The sequence below is a fragment of the Xenopus laevis genome, chromosome 6L, assembly GCF_017654675.1.
Source record: "Xenopus laevis strain J_2021 chromosome 6L, Xenopus_laevis_v10.1, whole genome shotgun sequence".
NCBI lineage: Eukaryota > Metazoa > Chordata > Amphibia > Anura > Pipidae > Xenopus > Xenopus laevis.
Genome location: NC_054381.1, coordinates 162,820,609 through 162,838,433, shown reverse-complemented (window position 1 = coordinate 162,838,433; position 17,825 = coordinate 162,820,609). Strand labels below are relative to the sequence as shown.

Here is a 17,825-nt window from a genome sequence, read left to right as displayed (position 1 = left end):
GTCCTTACAGTAAAGAACCCCTTCCTATACTGATGGTGAGATCTCCTTTCCTCCCCACCAATGAATCACTCATTCCCCCTCTCTTGGTAGGGAATCTCATAACCTGACTGCCCTTAAAGTAAAGAACCCCTTCCTATACTGATGGTGAGATCTCCTTTCCTCCCCAACAATAAATCACTCATTCCCCCTCTCTTGGTAGGGAATCCCATAACCTGACTGTCCTTACAGTAAAGAACCCCTTCCTATGCTGATGATGAAATCTCCTTTCCTCCCCACCAATGAATCACTCATTCCCCCTCTCTTGGTAGGGAATCCCATAACCTGACTGCCCTTAAAGTAAAGAACCCCTTCCTATACTGATGGTGAAATCTCCTTTCCTCCCCACCAATGAATCACTCATTCCCACTCTCTTGGTAGGGAACCCCATAACCTGACTGCCCTTAAAGTAAAGAACCCCTTCCTATACTGATGGTGAGATCTCCTTTCCTCCCCACCAATGAATCACTCATTGCCCTCTCTTGGTAGGGAATCCCATAACCTGACTGCCCTTAAAGTAAAGAACCCCTTCCTATACTGATGGTGAGATCTCCTTTCCTCCCCACCAATGAATCACTCATTGCCCTCTCTTGGTAGGGAATCCCATAACCTGACTGTCCTTACAGTAAAGAACCCCTTCCTATACTGATGGTGAGATCTCCTTTCTTCCCCACCAATGAATCACTCATTCCCCCTCTCTTGGTAGGGAATCCCATAAACTGACTGCCCTTACAGTAAAGAACCCCTTCCTATACTGATGATGAGATCTCCTTTCCTCCCCACCAATGAATCACTCATTCCCCCTCTCTTGGTAGGGAATCCCATAACCTGACTGCCCTTACAGTAAAGAACCCCTTCCTATGCTGATGGTGAGATCTCCTTTCCTCCCCACCAATGAATCACTCATTCCCCTCTCTTGGTAGGGAATCCCATAACCTGACTGTCCTTACAGTAAAGAACCCCTTCCTATGCTGATGATGAAATCTCCTTTCCTCCCCACCAATGAATCACTCATTCCCCCTCTCTTGGTAGGGAATCCCATAACCTGACTGCCCTTAAAGTAAAGAACCCCTTCCTATACTGATGGTGAAATCTCCTTTCCTCCCCACCAATGAATCACTCATTCCCACTCTCTTGGTAGGGAACCCCATAACCTGACTGCCCTTAAAGTAAAGAACCCCTTCTTATACTGATGGCGAGATCTCCTTTCCTCCCCACCAATGAATCTCTCATTCCCCCTCTCTTGGTAGGGAACCCCATAACCTGACTACCCTTAAAGTAAAGAACCCCTTCCTATACTGATGGTGAGATCTCCTTTCCTCCCCACCAATGAATCACTCATTCCCCCTCTCTTGGTAGGGAATCTCATAACCTGACTGTCCTTACAGTCAAGAACCCCTTCCTATACTGATGGTGAGATCTCCTTTCCTCCCCACCAATGAATCTCTCATTCCCCCTCTCTTGGTAGGGAACCCTATAACCTGACTGTCCTTACAGTAAAGAACCCCTTCCTATACTGATGGTGAGATCTCCTTTCCTCCCCACCAATGAATCACTCATTCCCCTCTCTTGGTAGGGAATCCCATAACCTGACTGCTCTTACAGTAAAGAACCCCTTCCTATGCTGATGGGGAAATCTCATTTGTTCTAAACCAATGAATTATAGGTTAACATATACAGTTAAAGTGTTGTGTACTGTGTTAGCCAGCAGAAAAAGTTAAAGGGTAAAAATTCTGATATGAGGTATAACAAAAGTGGTGAAAACGGTGATACCTTTATTGGATAACTAAAATGACAAACAAAAGAAGCTTTTGGAACATTTCAGTTCCTTCTTCAGAGATAATTACCTTTGTACAGAGGAGCATGTATGTCTGTATTAGGGACAGGTAAGTCACACTGGATCCCGTCAGCCTATGTCACACATTAGTAACCCACAATGAGCAATAGAAAAGAAACAGCCAAATAAAACAGGCAGTTGGGGCTTGATATATGGAATAAATACAGCTAATAATTAGGAAAATACAAAGATCTGCTCCATGGGCTGAAACATGGGCCCTTTGTGGGCTCTGCTATTATGGGGGGGATGTAGCCGTCACATTAACAATCACATTACTGAGAAAAAAAGAGGAGAAAGTGGAAGGTAAAGTGGAAGGTATAGGGGGGTGAGGAAAGAAAGTGTCAGTTTGGGAATCATTCTCCCCCATCGCTGGGCTACTTACCTGAGCTGAGAGACAAGGTGCTGCATGTGACAGGTATGGGGTCCTGCCTAACTACAGAAATACACTGATGTGGGTTTATTCTGATAGGGAATAATGGGCTGAGTTCAGAAGAGTGTGTTCTCTATCACGTGATTAAAGGTGGTACAACTGTGGTGCCCTGCACAGAGTCAGTGAAGAGACACCTGGGTGGGCACAGGGGCAGATTAATAGGATCTCACAGTCGCGGGGGCACCAGAATGTTAAACACTGGGAGACTATGAATTATTCATGAGGTTCCTGTTTATAACAGACACCATTCCAGTCTCTCAGTCACAGTCGGTGTAAAACCAGCATGTCACACACGTGGTTAATTGACCGCTCAATTCACACAGGAGCCAACTAACTCAAACACAGAATTTACACTGTCCTTTCATTAAAAATGCAACTGGGTCCTGCCAGGCTCCCTCATTTATGTCATGTCAGACAACTGCGCCCCTACAACTCCCTGTTGTCAAACACAAGCTCAATGTATGTTGCACCCTGCTGAGCCAGTCCTGTTTAACCACTGGGACAGAATGTTCTGTTATACAGATAGCTAGAATCTCAGCTGCCATAAAGCAGGACAGGACTGCTGCTTACAATGGGGATCAGATAGGATCTGTGCAGCCACTGGGACAGAATGTTCTGTTATACAGATAGCTAGAATCTCAGCTGCCATAAAGCAGGACAGGACTGCTGCTTACAATGGGGATCAGATAGGAACTGTGCAGCCACTGGGACAGAATGTTCTGTTATACGGATAGCTAGAATCTCAGCTGCCGTAAAGCAAGACTGGACTGCTGCTTACAATGGGGATCAGATAGGATCTGTGCAGCCACTGGGACAGAATGTTCTGTTATACAGATAGCTAGAATCTCAGCTGCCATAAAGCAGGACAGGACTGCTGCTTACAATGGGGATCAGATAGGATCTGTGCAGCCACTGGGACAGAATGTTCTGTTATACAGATAGCTAGAATCTCAGCTGCCATAAAGCAGGACAGGACTGTTGCTGTAATGTTCAGCCTGTGCTTCTCCAGCTGTTGTTAAAGTCTAAATACATATGTTTTATGCCCAATCCCACTACCAATACTTAGCAATAATAATAATGCTAGGAGAGGAGAGGTTGATGAGAAACCATACCAGACTTGAGACAAAAGGCCAAGACATGTTGGGAACAGGATCTGGATCTAGAACAGCTGCAGGAGGGCCGCGTTGGCTGTTCCAGCACTAAAGGAAAATGTTTAACCCCTCCCGTGCTGGTCAGACAAGCAGAAAATATTCTGCAATGCAGTCTTTGTGAAGGAAAAGATATTCAGCTTCCTGATTGGTAGAGAAGTGTGAATAATAACTGGGCAGCATTAAGAGTGACTGACAGTAAAACAACCAATAAGAGCAGATTAGGAACATGTTGGCAGTGGCAGTAACACATGCCACGCCCCTTATAGCTTCCTGCACAATGCAATGCCCCGCCCTCACCTGTACTGCACCGTTACTCTGGCAACAGGATCATGTGCTCTGGCACATTCCCACCAATAGGAAGTGATTATATTCCATCCCTGGGCAGATATCCTTATTATCACTGGCACTGCCCATACTCACTTAACCCACTCACTGCCATAAACTAACCAATGCACCCTCAGTCATTTAACCCACTCTCTCCCATGCATTGATTCATGCACCCAGTCATTTAACTCATTCTCTCTCCCATGAACTGACCACTGCACCCACAGTCATTTAACCCACACTCTCCTATAAACTGACCGATGCACCCAAAATAATTTAACCCACTCACTCCTGTTAACTGACCGATGTACTGCCAGGTAATTCTCTGATCATATGGAATGGTGCAATCTGATTGGTCAGACAGGCAGGTTTTCCCTTTAACTCTGGGAGCACCCAATGGGTAAGCGGTTGGACAGGTCAGTAAGTGGGAGACACATAATATACACACAATGCTCACAGCGGGCACAGATAATGCTTTGCATGGGTGCTGCTACATGGTTCTATGAATATTTAGCCACACAACATTGTACTTAACCTGCTGTAGGCTTTTAGCACAGAGAGGAATATGAGAGTGAGGTCACAGGGGTCGCTATGACATCATCTGCACATAAATAAAAGTATATAAGTTTGGCGCGGTACCTTTCCAGGTTTCGGTCCCACCTGGGGACCTTTCTCAAGGATGGTGTGTACAAAATGCATCAAACCTTAAATACCCACCCCCACCAGTGTGTTTTGGCGCCAACATGATGTCATCAGTCCATATACAGCTGTATATAAAATAAAGACTATACAGCTGTATATGGACTGATGACGCCATTTTGGCGCCAAAACACACTGGTGGGGGTGGGTATTTAAGGTTTGATGCATTTTGTACACACCATCCTTGAGAAAGGTCCCCAGGTGGGACCGAAACGTCGGATAACAATGCTGTGTTACCAATAAAGACACTTTAATCACTTCTAAAATGAGTGTGCTGATCCATTACTACTGCACATATATATATATATATATATCAGTACACTAAGCCAGCAGTCCAGTGATGAAAGACACTGAGCTCTGAGTGACTATCCCGACATTGCACAGTTCATTCCTTAAATACCCCTATAATTACTTCTTACTATCTTCTGGACTTTGTTATACAACATACATATTACAGGGTTTCTTATTTTCAACATTTATAATATATTCATACTACATGACCTTTTATACACTTCCAACCTGTCCTTCCGGGACTTGGATAACTTAATTAGTAGAATAATATTTGCCTTCTTAATTACTGAAATTCATATATTTTGGGGTTATATAATTGCTATAAAGTCTAGATCTTAGTATCAATACCAATTGTTATACATGCAATAGCGATAAAATCCAGAACTTAGTATCACTGCCAATTGCTATAAAGTCCAGACCTTGGTACCACTGCCATTGATTATAAAGTGTATACCTTAGTATCAATACCATTGACTATAAAGTCCAGACCTTGTTGTCACTGCCAATTGCTATAAAGTCTAGATCTTAGTATCAATACCAAGTGTTATACATGCATGCAATAGCGATAAAATCCAGAACTTAGTATCACTGCCAATTGCTATAAAGTCCAGACCTTGGTATCACTGTCAATTTCTATAAAGTCCAGACCTTGGTACCACTGCCATTGACTATAAAGTCCAAACCTTGTTGTCACTGCCAATTGCTATAAAGTCTAGACCTTAGAATCAATACCAATTTTTATCTATGCATACAATAGCGATCCAGAACTTAGTATCACTGCCAATTGCTATAAAGTCCAGGACTCATTATCACTCCCAGTGACTATAAAGTTCAGTCTTCAGCATCACTGCCAATGGCTATACATTCCAGAGCTTGGTATCACTGCCAATGGCTATAAATTCTGAGCCAAAGGCTTATGCTGTTAGTCCCCAGCCGTACATAAGGAGCAGGATGATCCCCACTGATTACCACAAAGAACTGTTTGTCACTGACCTGGAATCCTTGGATAAGGGATGGGATTTGTACCTACTGATCCAAACATTCATTAGACACAGAGTGTAATGGAATCTGTGCTGCATCTGGCACTACAATTCCTCTATAAGGGGCAGGGTGATCATAACGCCTGTGCCAGACAGAGGAGGGCGCCACTGGGTAAATGACGGGGCATTTATTACTGCAAAAATGATGACTAATGATAATTGTCTTAGAGTGTCACTGACTACATCATACAAGAGGTTAATGGTCAGGTGAAATTGCCCTTTAAATGTCTGATACATTGCTTCTCTCTCACTCCCTAAATATCCTGAAATGGACCTGAATTAATTAGTGTTGCTTTAAAGGGGTTGTTCACCTTTGAGATAACTTTTAGTATTATGTACAGAGTAATATTCTGAGATAATTTGCAATTTGTTTTAATTTTTTATTATTGAAGGCTTTTTTTTTTAGCTTTTTATTCAGCTGCTCTTGAATTTGCAATTTCAGCCATCTGGAAACTAGGGCCCAAATTCCCCTAGCAACCATGCACTGATGTGAATAAGAGACTGGATTATGAATAAGAGAGGGTCTGAATAGAAAGAGGGGAAAAAAATACTTTTTAGAAGGGGGCAGCAACGCCCATTTGAAAGCTGCAAAGAATCAGAAGAAAAAGACAAATAACTCTAAAAAAAATAAATAATGAAAACCAATAGAAAAATTGCTCAGATAAGAGTTCTGTGGCCAAGTGCCTCATTCCTGAGCTCTCACTCATTTTTATTTTTGGAGAAATAACCCCCTTTTAGTAATAAGCCGTTTCTATGGGATGTATTGCCCTCGCTCATTCAGTTATACCTAGGGTTGCCACCTTTTCTGGAAAAAAATACCGGCCTTCCTATATTCTTGCCCTTTTTTCCTATTAATAACATCGGCATCAAGCATCATTTTTACCGGCCAGTAAAATACCGGCTAGGTGGCAACCCTAGTTATACCATATGACACCTACAAATAGAACAGATACGGGAGACTGGGTGCTGGTTATCTTTATTTTAGAAGAAATAAATAGGGATGCACTGAATCCACTATTAAGGATTTGGCCGAACCCCCAAGTACTTCACCAAAGATTCGGCCGAATACCGAACCCAAACCTTTATTTGCATATGCAAATTAGGGGTGGGAAGGGGAAACCATTTTTTACTTCCTCGTTTTGTGACAAAAAGTCACAAGATTTCCCTCCCCACCCCTAATTTGTATATGCAAATTAGGATTCGGCTGAATCCTGAACTGAATTCTGGATTCGGTGCATCCTCACTCATTCAGTTACACCATGTGACACCTACGAATAGAACAAATAGGGAGACTGGGTGCTGGTTATTTTGGGTAGAAACGTGCAGCTCACGTCCCAAGGTTGACGCAGAGCAGGTGCTCACGGGGAGAACCCCAGAGAATTGTGGGCAATCACAAGGAAGCAAAACACGGAACAGCTCATTATTCAGGGGTGCAGAACAGGTGCACACGGGACACACAATAATAAAAATAAAATCCCGCACACACCTCCCAAATCCTCAGCACTCAGACAACTCCAGTGACACAGTTAGAGATTAACTGCACAATGGAAAGGCTTAGGCCCAATGAGCCACATTCACTCTCCAAGTCACTAGAAGAACCCCCACATATAGAGAAGCACAGCGACAGCACGGGGCCACACAGTGGAACAGTCACAGGATCAGTGGGGGGAGAGTAGGCCTGATACCTCTCTCTCATATCAGCCCCTGAGCCAGCACAGTTTACAATCTAATCCCACACATCCAGGAAACCTGCCTGTACCCCCAGGGCCCCAGTGGGAGGAGTCTTAGAGAGGAAGTGAGGTGTGCATACAGCAGCAGTAGCGCAGCTAATTATACCAGGAATCCAGGCTCGGGCCCTGCTCTAGCTAATTATAAAGGATAAGGGCTAATGCGGATTTACTGTTTTAGTATCAGGGTATTACACAGGCTCCTGGGGAGTGAGGAGCTTAAAGTAACAGCACCAGTATTCTACATCGGTCCCTATTTATAATATGTTCTATAAATATATACAGATTTGTGTGCCGCTGCAGCTAACGCACCACTAATGTTTATATACATAATGTATATATATTAGGGATGCACCGAATCCACTATTTTTGATTCGGCCGAACCCCCGAATCCTTTGTGAAAGATTCGGCCGAATACTGCACCGAATCCGAACTCTAATTTGCATATGCAAAATAGGGGTGGGAAGGGGAAAACATTTTTACTTCCTTGTTTTTTGTTGAAAAGTCACGTGATTTCCCTCCCCATCCCTATAATTTGCATATACAAATTAGGATTCGGATTCGGTTCGGCCATGCAGAAGGATTTGGCCGAATCCGAATCCTGCTGAAAAAGGACGAATCCCAAACCGAATCCTGGATTATTATTATTATTATTATGGATTCGGTGCATCCCTAATATATATAGTATATTGCTGTTCCGAAACTTTTCATTCACCTGTTGCATCTAGAGCACCTACAACAGGTTTGGGAGGAGTCTTCAGTAGTATCAGGTTACCCCCTTCCCTTTCTTTCAGAATACTGGTTCCTGGGTGAGGGGTTAAAGAGAAACCTGTTCTCCCCAGTACATACACATGAACCCACTTAACTGTCGTGCAGATACTAGAACTCACTTAATAGCTACTGTACTGCTGCCCTGTTGCCAGGGTAAGTGGGAACCTAGCAACCAAGCTGCAAAGCAAAAAGTGAAAGTAGTGGAGTAAACCTCAGCCACTGGAGCTGCCCTGATTCCATGCCACCACTGCAGAATACCCACAACAGCCAATCAAATATTGCTTTCCATCTTCCAAAGGTGCTACTCTGATGTGACTGCTGATTGGTTACAGCTCTAGCCTAGGCAGATCAATTCTCATTACTAATTGGTTCCTACACTGCACTAATAAAAGCTATTGGCTGACTGGTTTCTCTACGACACAGACTAAAGCTTATCACTGATTGGTTCCAGCAACAAATAGCTTCATTCATGCCACTCACTGACTGGCTGCTGCTCTGTCCAGACAAGAGCTAACTGCTGATTGGTTGTTATGGGTTACAGCTGTGATGTAAACAAGCTATTATAGGAGGCCTCGTTACAGTATGGATATCTGGGGCCACTAGGGCCCTTTTTTAAAACCAAACAAATCTGCAAAAAGAAAGCAATTAACTCTTTTCAGACTGTTGAGTTGTTATCTGTCAGTGAGTGCGGCTGCAGTGCAGAACTATAACCCACCCAGGCACAGCTAAATGATATGGGAGCAAGAAACCTTATCTGCATTTAAATACAGTGCTCCCCATTGGGAACCCCCAGACACAGTCATCCCTGGAAACAGACCAATACACACAGACACCCGTATACATGCACCCATGGGACACCCCCTTCATACACAAAGTCACCCCTAGGAACCCTTCATACAGTGTATTAGGCTTACATCCTACATCAGTAGGAAAGCTAAGTCTATAGCTAGTCAGGTTGCCCCTAATTGGTTAAATAGAAAGAAAAGAAAGAAAAGTACATAGCAAGATTGAAAAAAGTTTTTTTTACCCTGCAAAGGCTGTGTCGTTTGTAAAAATAATAATAGTAAAAAAGTAAATGAGTTTAGTAACAAAGGAAAGAGTCAAGAGTTTACAATAGGGAAAACGACAAGTCCAATGCGGTGCTTTATATGTTGGTCGCACAATAAGTCGATTATGGGTCAGATTGGGGGAAAACCTGAAAAGTATCGATAATAAGGATAGTGATAAGCCAATATTTAAACATTCTAAGGCTGTTCATGGAGGATCCATTCAAAAATACAAAATGTTTGGCATTGATAGTATTAATGAAAATAGTAATCTAACTACTAAATTATTAACACTGGAATCAAATTGGATTTTTAATTCAGGGACAATTATACCTGAGGGAATGAATAGTTATTTCCAATTAAAACCATTTCTTAAATCATTATGGAGTTAATAATACTGTTTTTTTATACAATTTTGAGAAAATTCTGGTTTATATTTATTCATTTGGTTGTATAGTGGATTTTATAATGTAGGTAAAAGTGGGGGTTATTTATGTGATTTATGGCACTTAAGCACTTTATTATCAGGCACAATCAGATTTGTTTAATTATAAGGTCTAAAATAGAAACATTTTATCATGGTCAAGTTCCCTATCCCCGGGATGGGCAATTTTTACATTTTATTATAGAGGATTATGACTAACTAGGTAATGAGGGTTAATAAAGATAGCTATATGGCCAGCCCTGTAACCTGTACAAAACAAGCCCGTGGGTATTTAAGAGACATGACCGGTACTAGCCACACCTCCTCTGATGAAGCGCTCAATAACGTATCAGTAAAGGAGTGGCTAATACAAGGTAGGCTGACCGGGGGGAGACACTGCACTGGGGTGTGTTTTTGAATCTAATAACATGAATTTTTGCTGTGAATAAAATGCACAAAAAAATGTTTTAAATAAGAAGCTGTGCTTGTTTCTAATTCATATACAGGCAGTTACACTGGGAACTGACATATCCCTCCCCTCGCTGTAACCCAAATTCATTCACAATCCTCTCCCAAGGTCACAAATAAAGTTTACTTTGACTTTGATACCCACTGTGTTCCTGGGGTCCAGTTGTAGTGCACTTTCATTCTGTCTCAGAACAGAACACTACTTCCTGCTTTTCATCTCTGTGACTATAAGGGGGGCCACATGGGACATAACTGTTCAGTGAGTTTGTAATTGATCCTCAGCATTCAGCTCAGATTCAAAAGCAACAGTTATGTCTCATGTGACCCCCCCTGAAGTCTCTGATTGGTTACTGCCTGGTAACCAATCAGTGGAAAGCAAGAGAGCTGAAAATCAGGAAGTAGAGTTCTGGCTATTATGTTACACATCCACTCACTCCAGCCTTTATACATTACATTTTTGCCTAACTAACTATATTAGATACATTGTTTATCTTGCACAGCCTATTTATTTACCCAGTTTTTATTTTTGCACTGAACTGTTCCTTTAGTAGAATCCTACAAAATGTATTTAACCAATAATTACCTCACATGAGCTCCTCTCACTCACATATACTTTCTAATGTTAGGAATATATAGAAATGATGAAAGGCCGTTATGGCTCCTTCCTGTAGGCCCTGACCATATTTTAAATGGTACCTTCCTGTAGGCCCCTCCCCTCACTCATATTTGACATGGCTCCTTCCTGTAGGCCCCTCCCCTCGGGCAAGTGTTGCTCCTGCTTACTTCCTGTTTCCCTTTTCTCATCTGTCTTGAAAAGGATATTCAGCATTACTGTAATTTCTCTCCTCACACAGTGTATCCTTATACTGACCCCCACTTCCCATCAATTACAGGATATTCACTCAGCATCACATTAACCTCCTCCTGCCCCAACACAAACATATTGTGAGTGATGCATTTTCAGCTACTCGGTTGCAGGCCTGGACTATGGGTTGAGGCAGAAAGGCTGCTGTAAGATGATATAGACAGTCACTATTTATTGGGGGGATGTAAGATGATATAGACAGTCACTATTTATTGGGGGGATGTAAGATGATATAGACAGTCACTATTTATTGGGGGGATGTAAGATGATATAGACAGTCACTATTTATTGGGGGATGTAAGATGATATAGACAGTCACTATTTATTGGGGGGATGTAAGATGATATAGACAGTCACTATTTATTGGGGGATGTAAGATGATATAGACAGTCACTATTTATTGGGGGGATGTAAGATGATATAGACAGTCACTATTTATTGGGGGATGTAAGATGATATAGACAGTCACTATTTATTGGGGGGATGTAAGATGATATAGACAGTCACTATTTATTGGGGGATGTAAGATGATATAGACAGTCACTATTTATTGGGGGATGTAAGATGATATAGACAGTCACTATTTATTGGGGGGATGTAAGATGATATAGACAGTCACTATTTATTGGGGGATGTAAGATGATATAGACAGTCACTATTTATTGGGGGATGTAAGATGATATAGACACTCACTATTTATTGGGGGATGTAAGATGATATAGACAGTCACTATTTATTGGGGGATGTAAGATGATATAGACAGTCACTATTTATTGGGGGATGTAAGATGATATAGACAGTCACTATTTATTGGGGGATGTAAGATGATATAGACAGTCACTATTTATTGGGGGGATGTAAGATGATATAGACAGTCACTATTTATTGGGGGATGTAAGATGATATAGACAGTCACTATTTATTGGGGGATGTAAGATGATATAGACAGTCACTATTTATTGGGGGGATGTAAGATGATATAGACAGTCACTATTTATTGGAGGGATGTAAGATGATATAGACAGTCACTATTTATTGGGGGATGTAAGATGATATAGACAGTCACTATTTATTGGGGGATGTAAGATGATATAGACAGTCACTATTTATTGGGGGATGTAAGATGATATAGACAGTCACTATTTATTGGGGGATGTAAGATGATATAGACAGTCACTATTTATTGGGGGATGTAAGATGATATAGACAGTCACTATTTATTGGGGGGATGTAAGATGATATAGACAGTCACTATTTATTGGGGGATGTAAGATGATATAGACACTCACTATTTATTGGGGGGATGTAAGATGATATAGACACTCACTATTTATTGGGGGGATGTAAGATGATATAGACAGTCACTATTTATTGGGGGGATGTAAGATGATATAGACAGTCACTATTTATTGGGGGGATGTAAGATGATATAGACAGTCACTATTTATTGGGGGGATGTAAGATGATATAGACAGTCACTATTTATTGGGGGATGTAAGATGATATAGACAGTCACTATTTATTGGGGGGATGTAAGATGATATAGACAGTCACTATTTATTGGGGGATGTAAGATGATATAGACAGTCACTATTTATTGGGGGATGTAAGATGATATAGACAGTCACTATTTATTGGGGGATGTAAGATGATATAGACAGTCACTATTTATTGGGGGATGTAAGATGATATAGACAGTCACTATTTATTGGGGGATGTAAGATGATATAGACAGTCACTATTTATTGGGGGGATGTAAGATGATATAGACAGTCACTATTTATTGGGGGATGTAAGATGATATAGACAGTCACTATTTATTGGGGGGATGTAAGATGATATAGACAGTCACTATTTATTGGGGGGATGTAAGATGATATAGACAGTCACTATTGGGGGGATGTAAGATGATATAGACAGTCACTATTTATTGGGGGGATGTAAGATGATATAGACAGTCACTATTTATTGGGGGGATGTAAGATGATATAGACAGTCACTATTTATTGGGGGGATGTAAGATGATATAGACAGTCACTATTTATTGGGGGATGTAAGATGACATAGACAGTCACTATTTATTGGGGGGATGTAAGATGATATAGACAGTCACTATTTATTGGGGGATGTAAGATGATATAGACAGTCACTATTTATTGGGGGATGTAAGATGATATAGACACTCACTATTTATTGGGGGATGTAAGATGATATAGACAGTCACTATTGGGGGGATGTAAGATGATATAGACAGTCACTATTTATTGGGGGGATGTAAGATGATATAGACAGTCACTATTTATTGGGGGATGTAAGATGATATAGACAGTCACTATTTATTGGGGGATGTAAGATGATATAGACAGTCACTATTTATTGGGGGGATGTAAGATGATATAGACAGTCACTATTTATTGGGGGGATGTAAGATGATATAGACAGTCACTATTGGGGGGATGTAAGATGATATAGACAGTCACTATTTATTGGGGGGATGTAAGATGATATAGACAGTCACTATTTATTGGGGGGATGTAAGATGATATAGACAGTCACTATTTATTGGGGGGATGTAAGATGATATAGACAGTCACTATTTATTGGGGGATGTAAGATGATATAGACAGTCACTATTTATTGGGGGGATGTAAGATGATATAGACAGTCACTATTTATTGGGGGATGTAAGATGACATAGACAGTCACTATTTATTGGGGGGATGTAAGATGATATAGACAGTCACTATTTATTGGGGGATGTAAGATGATATAGACAGTCACTATTTATTGGGGGGATGTAAGATGATATAGACAGTCACTATTGGGGGGATGTAAGATGATATAGACAGTCACTATTTATTGGGGGGATGTAAGATGATATAGACAGTCACTATTGGGGGGATGTAAGATGATATAGACACTCACTATTTATTGGGGGATGTAAGATGATATAGACAGTCACTATTTATTGGGGGGATGTAAGATGATATAGACAGTCACTATTGGGGGGATGTAAGATGATATAGACAGTCATTATTATTGGGGGGATGTAAGATGATATAGACAGTCACTATTGGGGGGATGTAAGATGATATAGACACTCACTATTTATTGGGGGATGTAAGATGATATAGACAGTCACTATTTATTGGGGGATGTAAGATGATATAGACAGTCACTATTTATTGGGGGGATGTAAGATGATATAGACAGTCACTATTTATTGGGGGATGTAAGATGATATAGACAGTCACTATTTATTGGGGGATGTAAGATGACATAGACAGTCACTATTTATTGGGGGGATGTAAGATGATATAGACAGTCACTATTTATTGGGGGATGTAAGATGATATAGACACTCACTATTTATTGGGGGGATGTAAGATGATATAGACAGTCACTATTTATTGGGGGGATGTAAGATGATATAGACAGTCACTATTTATTGGGGGGATGTAAGATGATATAGACAGTCACTATTTATTGGGGGATGTAAGATGATATAGACAGTCACTATTTATTGGGGGATGTAAGATGATATAGACAGTCACTATTTATTGGGGGATGTAAGATGACATAGACAGTCACTATTTATTGGGGGGATGTAAGATGATATAGACAGTCACTATTTATTGGGGGATGTAAGATGATATAGACAGTCACTATTTATTGGGGGGATGTAAGATGATATAGACAGTCACTATTGGGGGGATGTAAGATGATATAGACACTCACTATTTATTGGGGGATGTAAGATGATATAGACAGTCACTATTTATTGGGGGAAGTGTATAGGGAATGTCAGGGAGTATTTTGGGGTCCAGTCTAGAGCTGCTCCCCATACACTGCTCTGGTTAACCCCGTGCACGCCGGTAGAAGACGCAGTAACTATATATTAGTAAGTCTATATCAGGGTTGGTCAGTAGAACTCACCATTAACCCCTTCCTGCACACACTGGGACATTCAGTTGTCTCTCTCATTAACCATTTCTTCCCCACACTCAGTATTGCTTCTCATTAACCCCTCGGTGGGTGGGAGGTTCCCTGTCACCTTATTAACCCCTTCCCCACCTCCTCCAATAAGGGGCACCGGAAGTGCTCATTAACCCCTTCGTTCCCTGTGTCCCCGAGGCTCCTGTCAGTGATGATTCCCCAGAGACCAGTGAGCGCGCCCCCTCCCTCCCCTCAGTCTCACACACGAGCTGTTACCTCTCCGCCATGTTGTCGGGCCCGTGCCAGTCCGTGTGTGGGTGTGTCCCGGGGCCGGGGGGCAGCGGAGGAGCCGGAGGAGCCGAGAGGTGAATATCCCGAGGGGACAGCCCGCTGCTCGCGGATCCAGGACGTGCCCGGCCGGGCGGAGGATGGAGATGCACTGGGCGCGCTCCCGACACAACCAGGAACGCGCGCTCTCCTCTCAGCCAATCAACAACCGCCTTGGGCCGCGCGCACCCTCACACATCTCACTGGTACCTCACAGTGTCCCACACGCCTCCCGCCTCACACACACTCAGGTGCCGTTAGTGACAGACGCCCGATACCTCAGAGCTCGATACCCGCCTCCCCCTCCGACTTGTACCCCCGTACCCGAACTCTATCCCCAGGGCCTTTATATTCTGATATGTAATAACTTGTACCTCAACACCCGACTGCGCCATTTTGCTGCAATGAATTGATGCACAGACTGATCATCTGACACAATTACCTATTGGGTTTTTTTTATTTGTGGTTTTTGACATTTCGCTTTTTATTCAGCAGCTCTCCAGTTTATAATTTCAGGCATTTGGTTGCTAAGGTCCAAATTCCCCTAGCAACCATGCATTGATATGAATAAGAGACTGGAATATGAATAGGAGAGGCCTGAATAGAAAGATGAGGAATAAAAAGTAACAATAACAATACATTTGTAGCCTTACAGAGCATTTGTTTTTTAGATGGGGTCAGTGACCCCCATTTGAATGCTGGAAAGAGAATTCAAGAACTATAAAAAGAAAAAATGAAGACCAATAGAGAAGTTGCTTAGGACAAGATGGAGACAGAGGAACAAGATGGAGACAGAGGAACAAGATGGAGACAGTAGGGCAAGATGGAGACAGTAGGACAAGATGGAGACAGTAGGGCAAGATGGAGACAGTAGGACAAGATGGAGACAGTAGGGCAAGATGGAGACAGTAGGACAAGATAGAGACAGTAGGACAAGATGGAGACAGTAGGACAAGATGGAGACAGTAGGACAAGATGGAGACAGTAGGAAAAGATAGAGAAAGTAGGACAAGATGGAGACAGTAGGACAAGATGGAGACAGTAGGACAAGATAGAGACAGTAGGGCAAGATGGAGACAGTAGGGCAAGATGGAGACAGTAGGGCAAGATGGAGACAGAGGAACAAGATGGAGACAGTAGGGCAAGATGGAGACAGTAGGACAAGATAGAGACAGTAGGACAAGATGGAGACAGTAGGACAAGATAGAGACAGCAGGACAAGATGGAGACAGTAGGAAAAGATAGAGAAAGTAGGACAAGATGGAGACAGTAGGACAAGATGGAGACAGTAGGACAAGATAGAGACAGTAGGGCAAGATGGAGACAGTAGGGCAAGATGGAGACAGTAGGGCAAGATGGAGACAGTAGGACAAGATGGAGACAGTAGGACAAGATGGAGATAGTTGGACAAGATGGAGACAGTAGGACAAGATGGAGACAGTAGGACAAGATGGAGACAGTAGGACAAGATGGAGACAGTAGGACAAGATAGAGACAGTAGGGCAAGATGGAGACAGTAGAGCAAGATGAAGACAGAAGGATACGATGAAGACAGTAGGACAAGAAAGAGACAGTAGGACAAGATGGAAACAGTAGGACAAGATTGGGACAGTAGGACAAGATGGAGACAGTAGGACAAGAAAGAGACAGTAGGACAAGATGGAGACAGTAGGACAAGATGGAGACAGTAGGACAAGGTGGAGACAGTAGGACAAGGAAACCCACGCCCTGGCACCGCTTAATAAATGGTAAATAAGACAAAAGCCTAAGGTGTTTTGGCCATTAGTCTGCCCCAAACTCTGCCTATGAATAAGGGTGGAAATGCCCAAAACGTCTGACCCTTATTTACCGTTAATAAAGCAGTGCCAATAAGCAAGACCATTTCATTGCCGTGCAGAAGTGATGTTTTGCTGTTTTTCTTGGGGTTCAATGATTGAGCTTTGGGCAGAACTCTCCAGTCATAAGGCGGCTAATGTGAGTATATAACTATTTCATTGTATGTTTCTCTGCATATAAATAGTAATTCTATGCTGTGACATAACTAGCTGTTTACTGGGTCCCAAAGCAAAGTCATGTTAGGGCCCAGTATGTCACAGTATGTCATTCCCGGGCAATGCCTTGTAGGTGCCCAAGGCAACTCAGCTGGCCCCTTTCGCCCGACCCTGTGTGCAAACGAGGACACGCGTGTGCAACTGTGCTGCACAAATGAGCACGGAGGGGTCTGTGTCAACACGCTTTGACCACTTAACATTATTCAGTGGGGGACTAGGGGTAGGCTGTGTATGAGGTACGTGCCTGGCCCCCCAAGCTTTGCACCCTAAGGCACTTGCCTCTTCTGCCTACTCCTAGTTCCGGCCCTGCAATATATAATTATCAGCCCTTCTAGATATAATCATGTAATATAATAAATGTGTATATATAGTATATGTCACTTGTCCAGGGTCTTTAGCATT

General features: G+C 42.3%; 1 protein-coding gene across 3 annotated transcripts in view; it reads right to left on the bottom strand.

The window, feature by feature from the left end:
• Nucleotides 1-15,530, bottom strand: part of LOC108718620 (rho GTPase-activating protein 39) — a 50,801-nt gene extending 35,271 nt beyond the window's left edge. For 2 of the 3 annotated variants that reach the window (XM_041566703.1, XM_041566705.1), the window contains exon 1: nucleotides 10,390-10,522. In XM_041566703.1, coding sequence (XP_041422637.1) covers nucleotides 10,390-10,424 — 35 coding nt within the window. In that variant the 5' untranslated portion in view covers nucleotides 10,425-10,522. Of the gene's footprint in view, nucleotides 1-10,389; nucleotides 10,523-15,321 lie in introns of those variants that run through there. The other variant, XM_041566704.1, reaches the window with a different exon arrangement.
• Nucleotides 15,531-17,825: the final 2,295 nt, after the last annotated feature.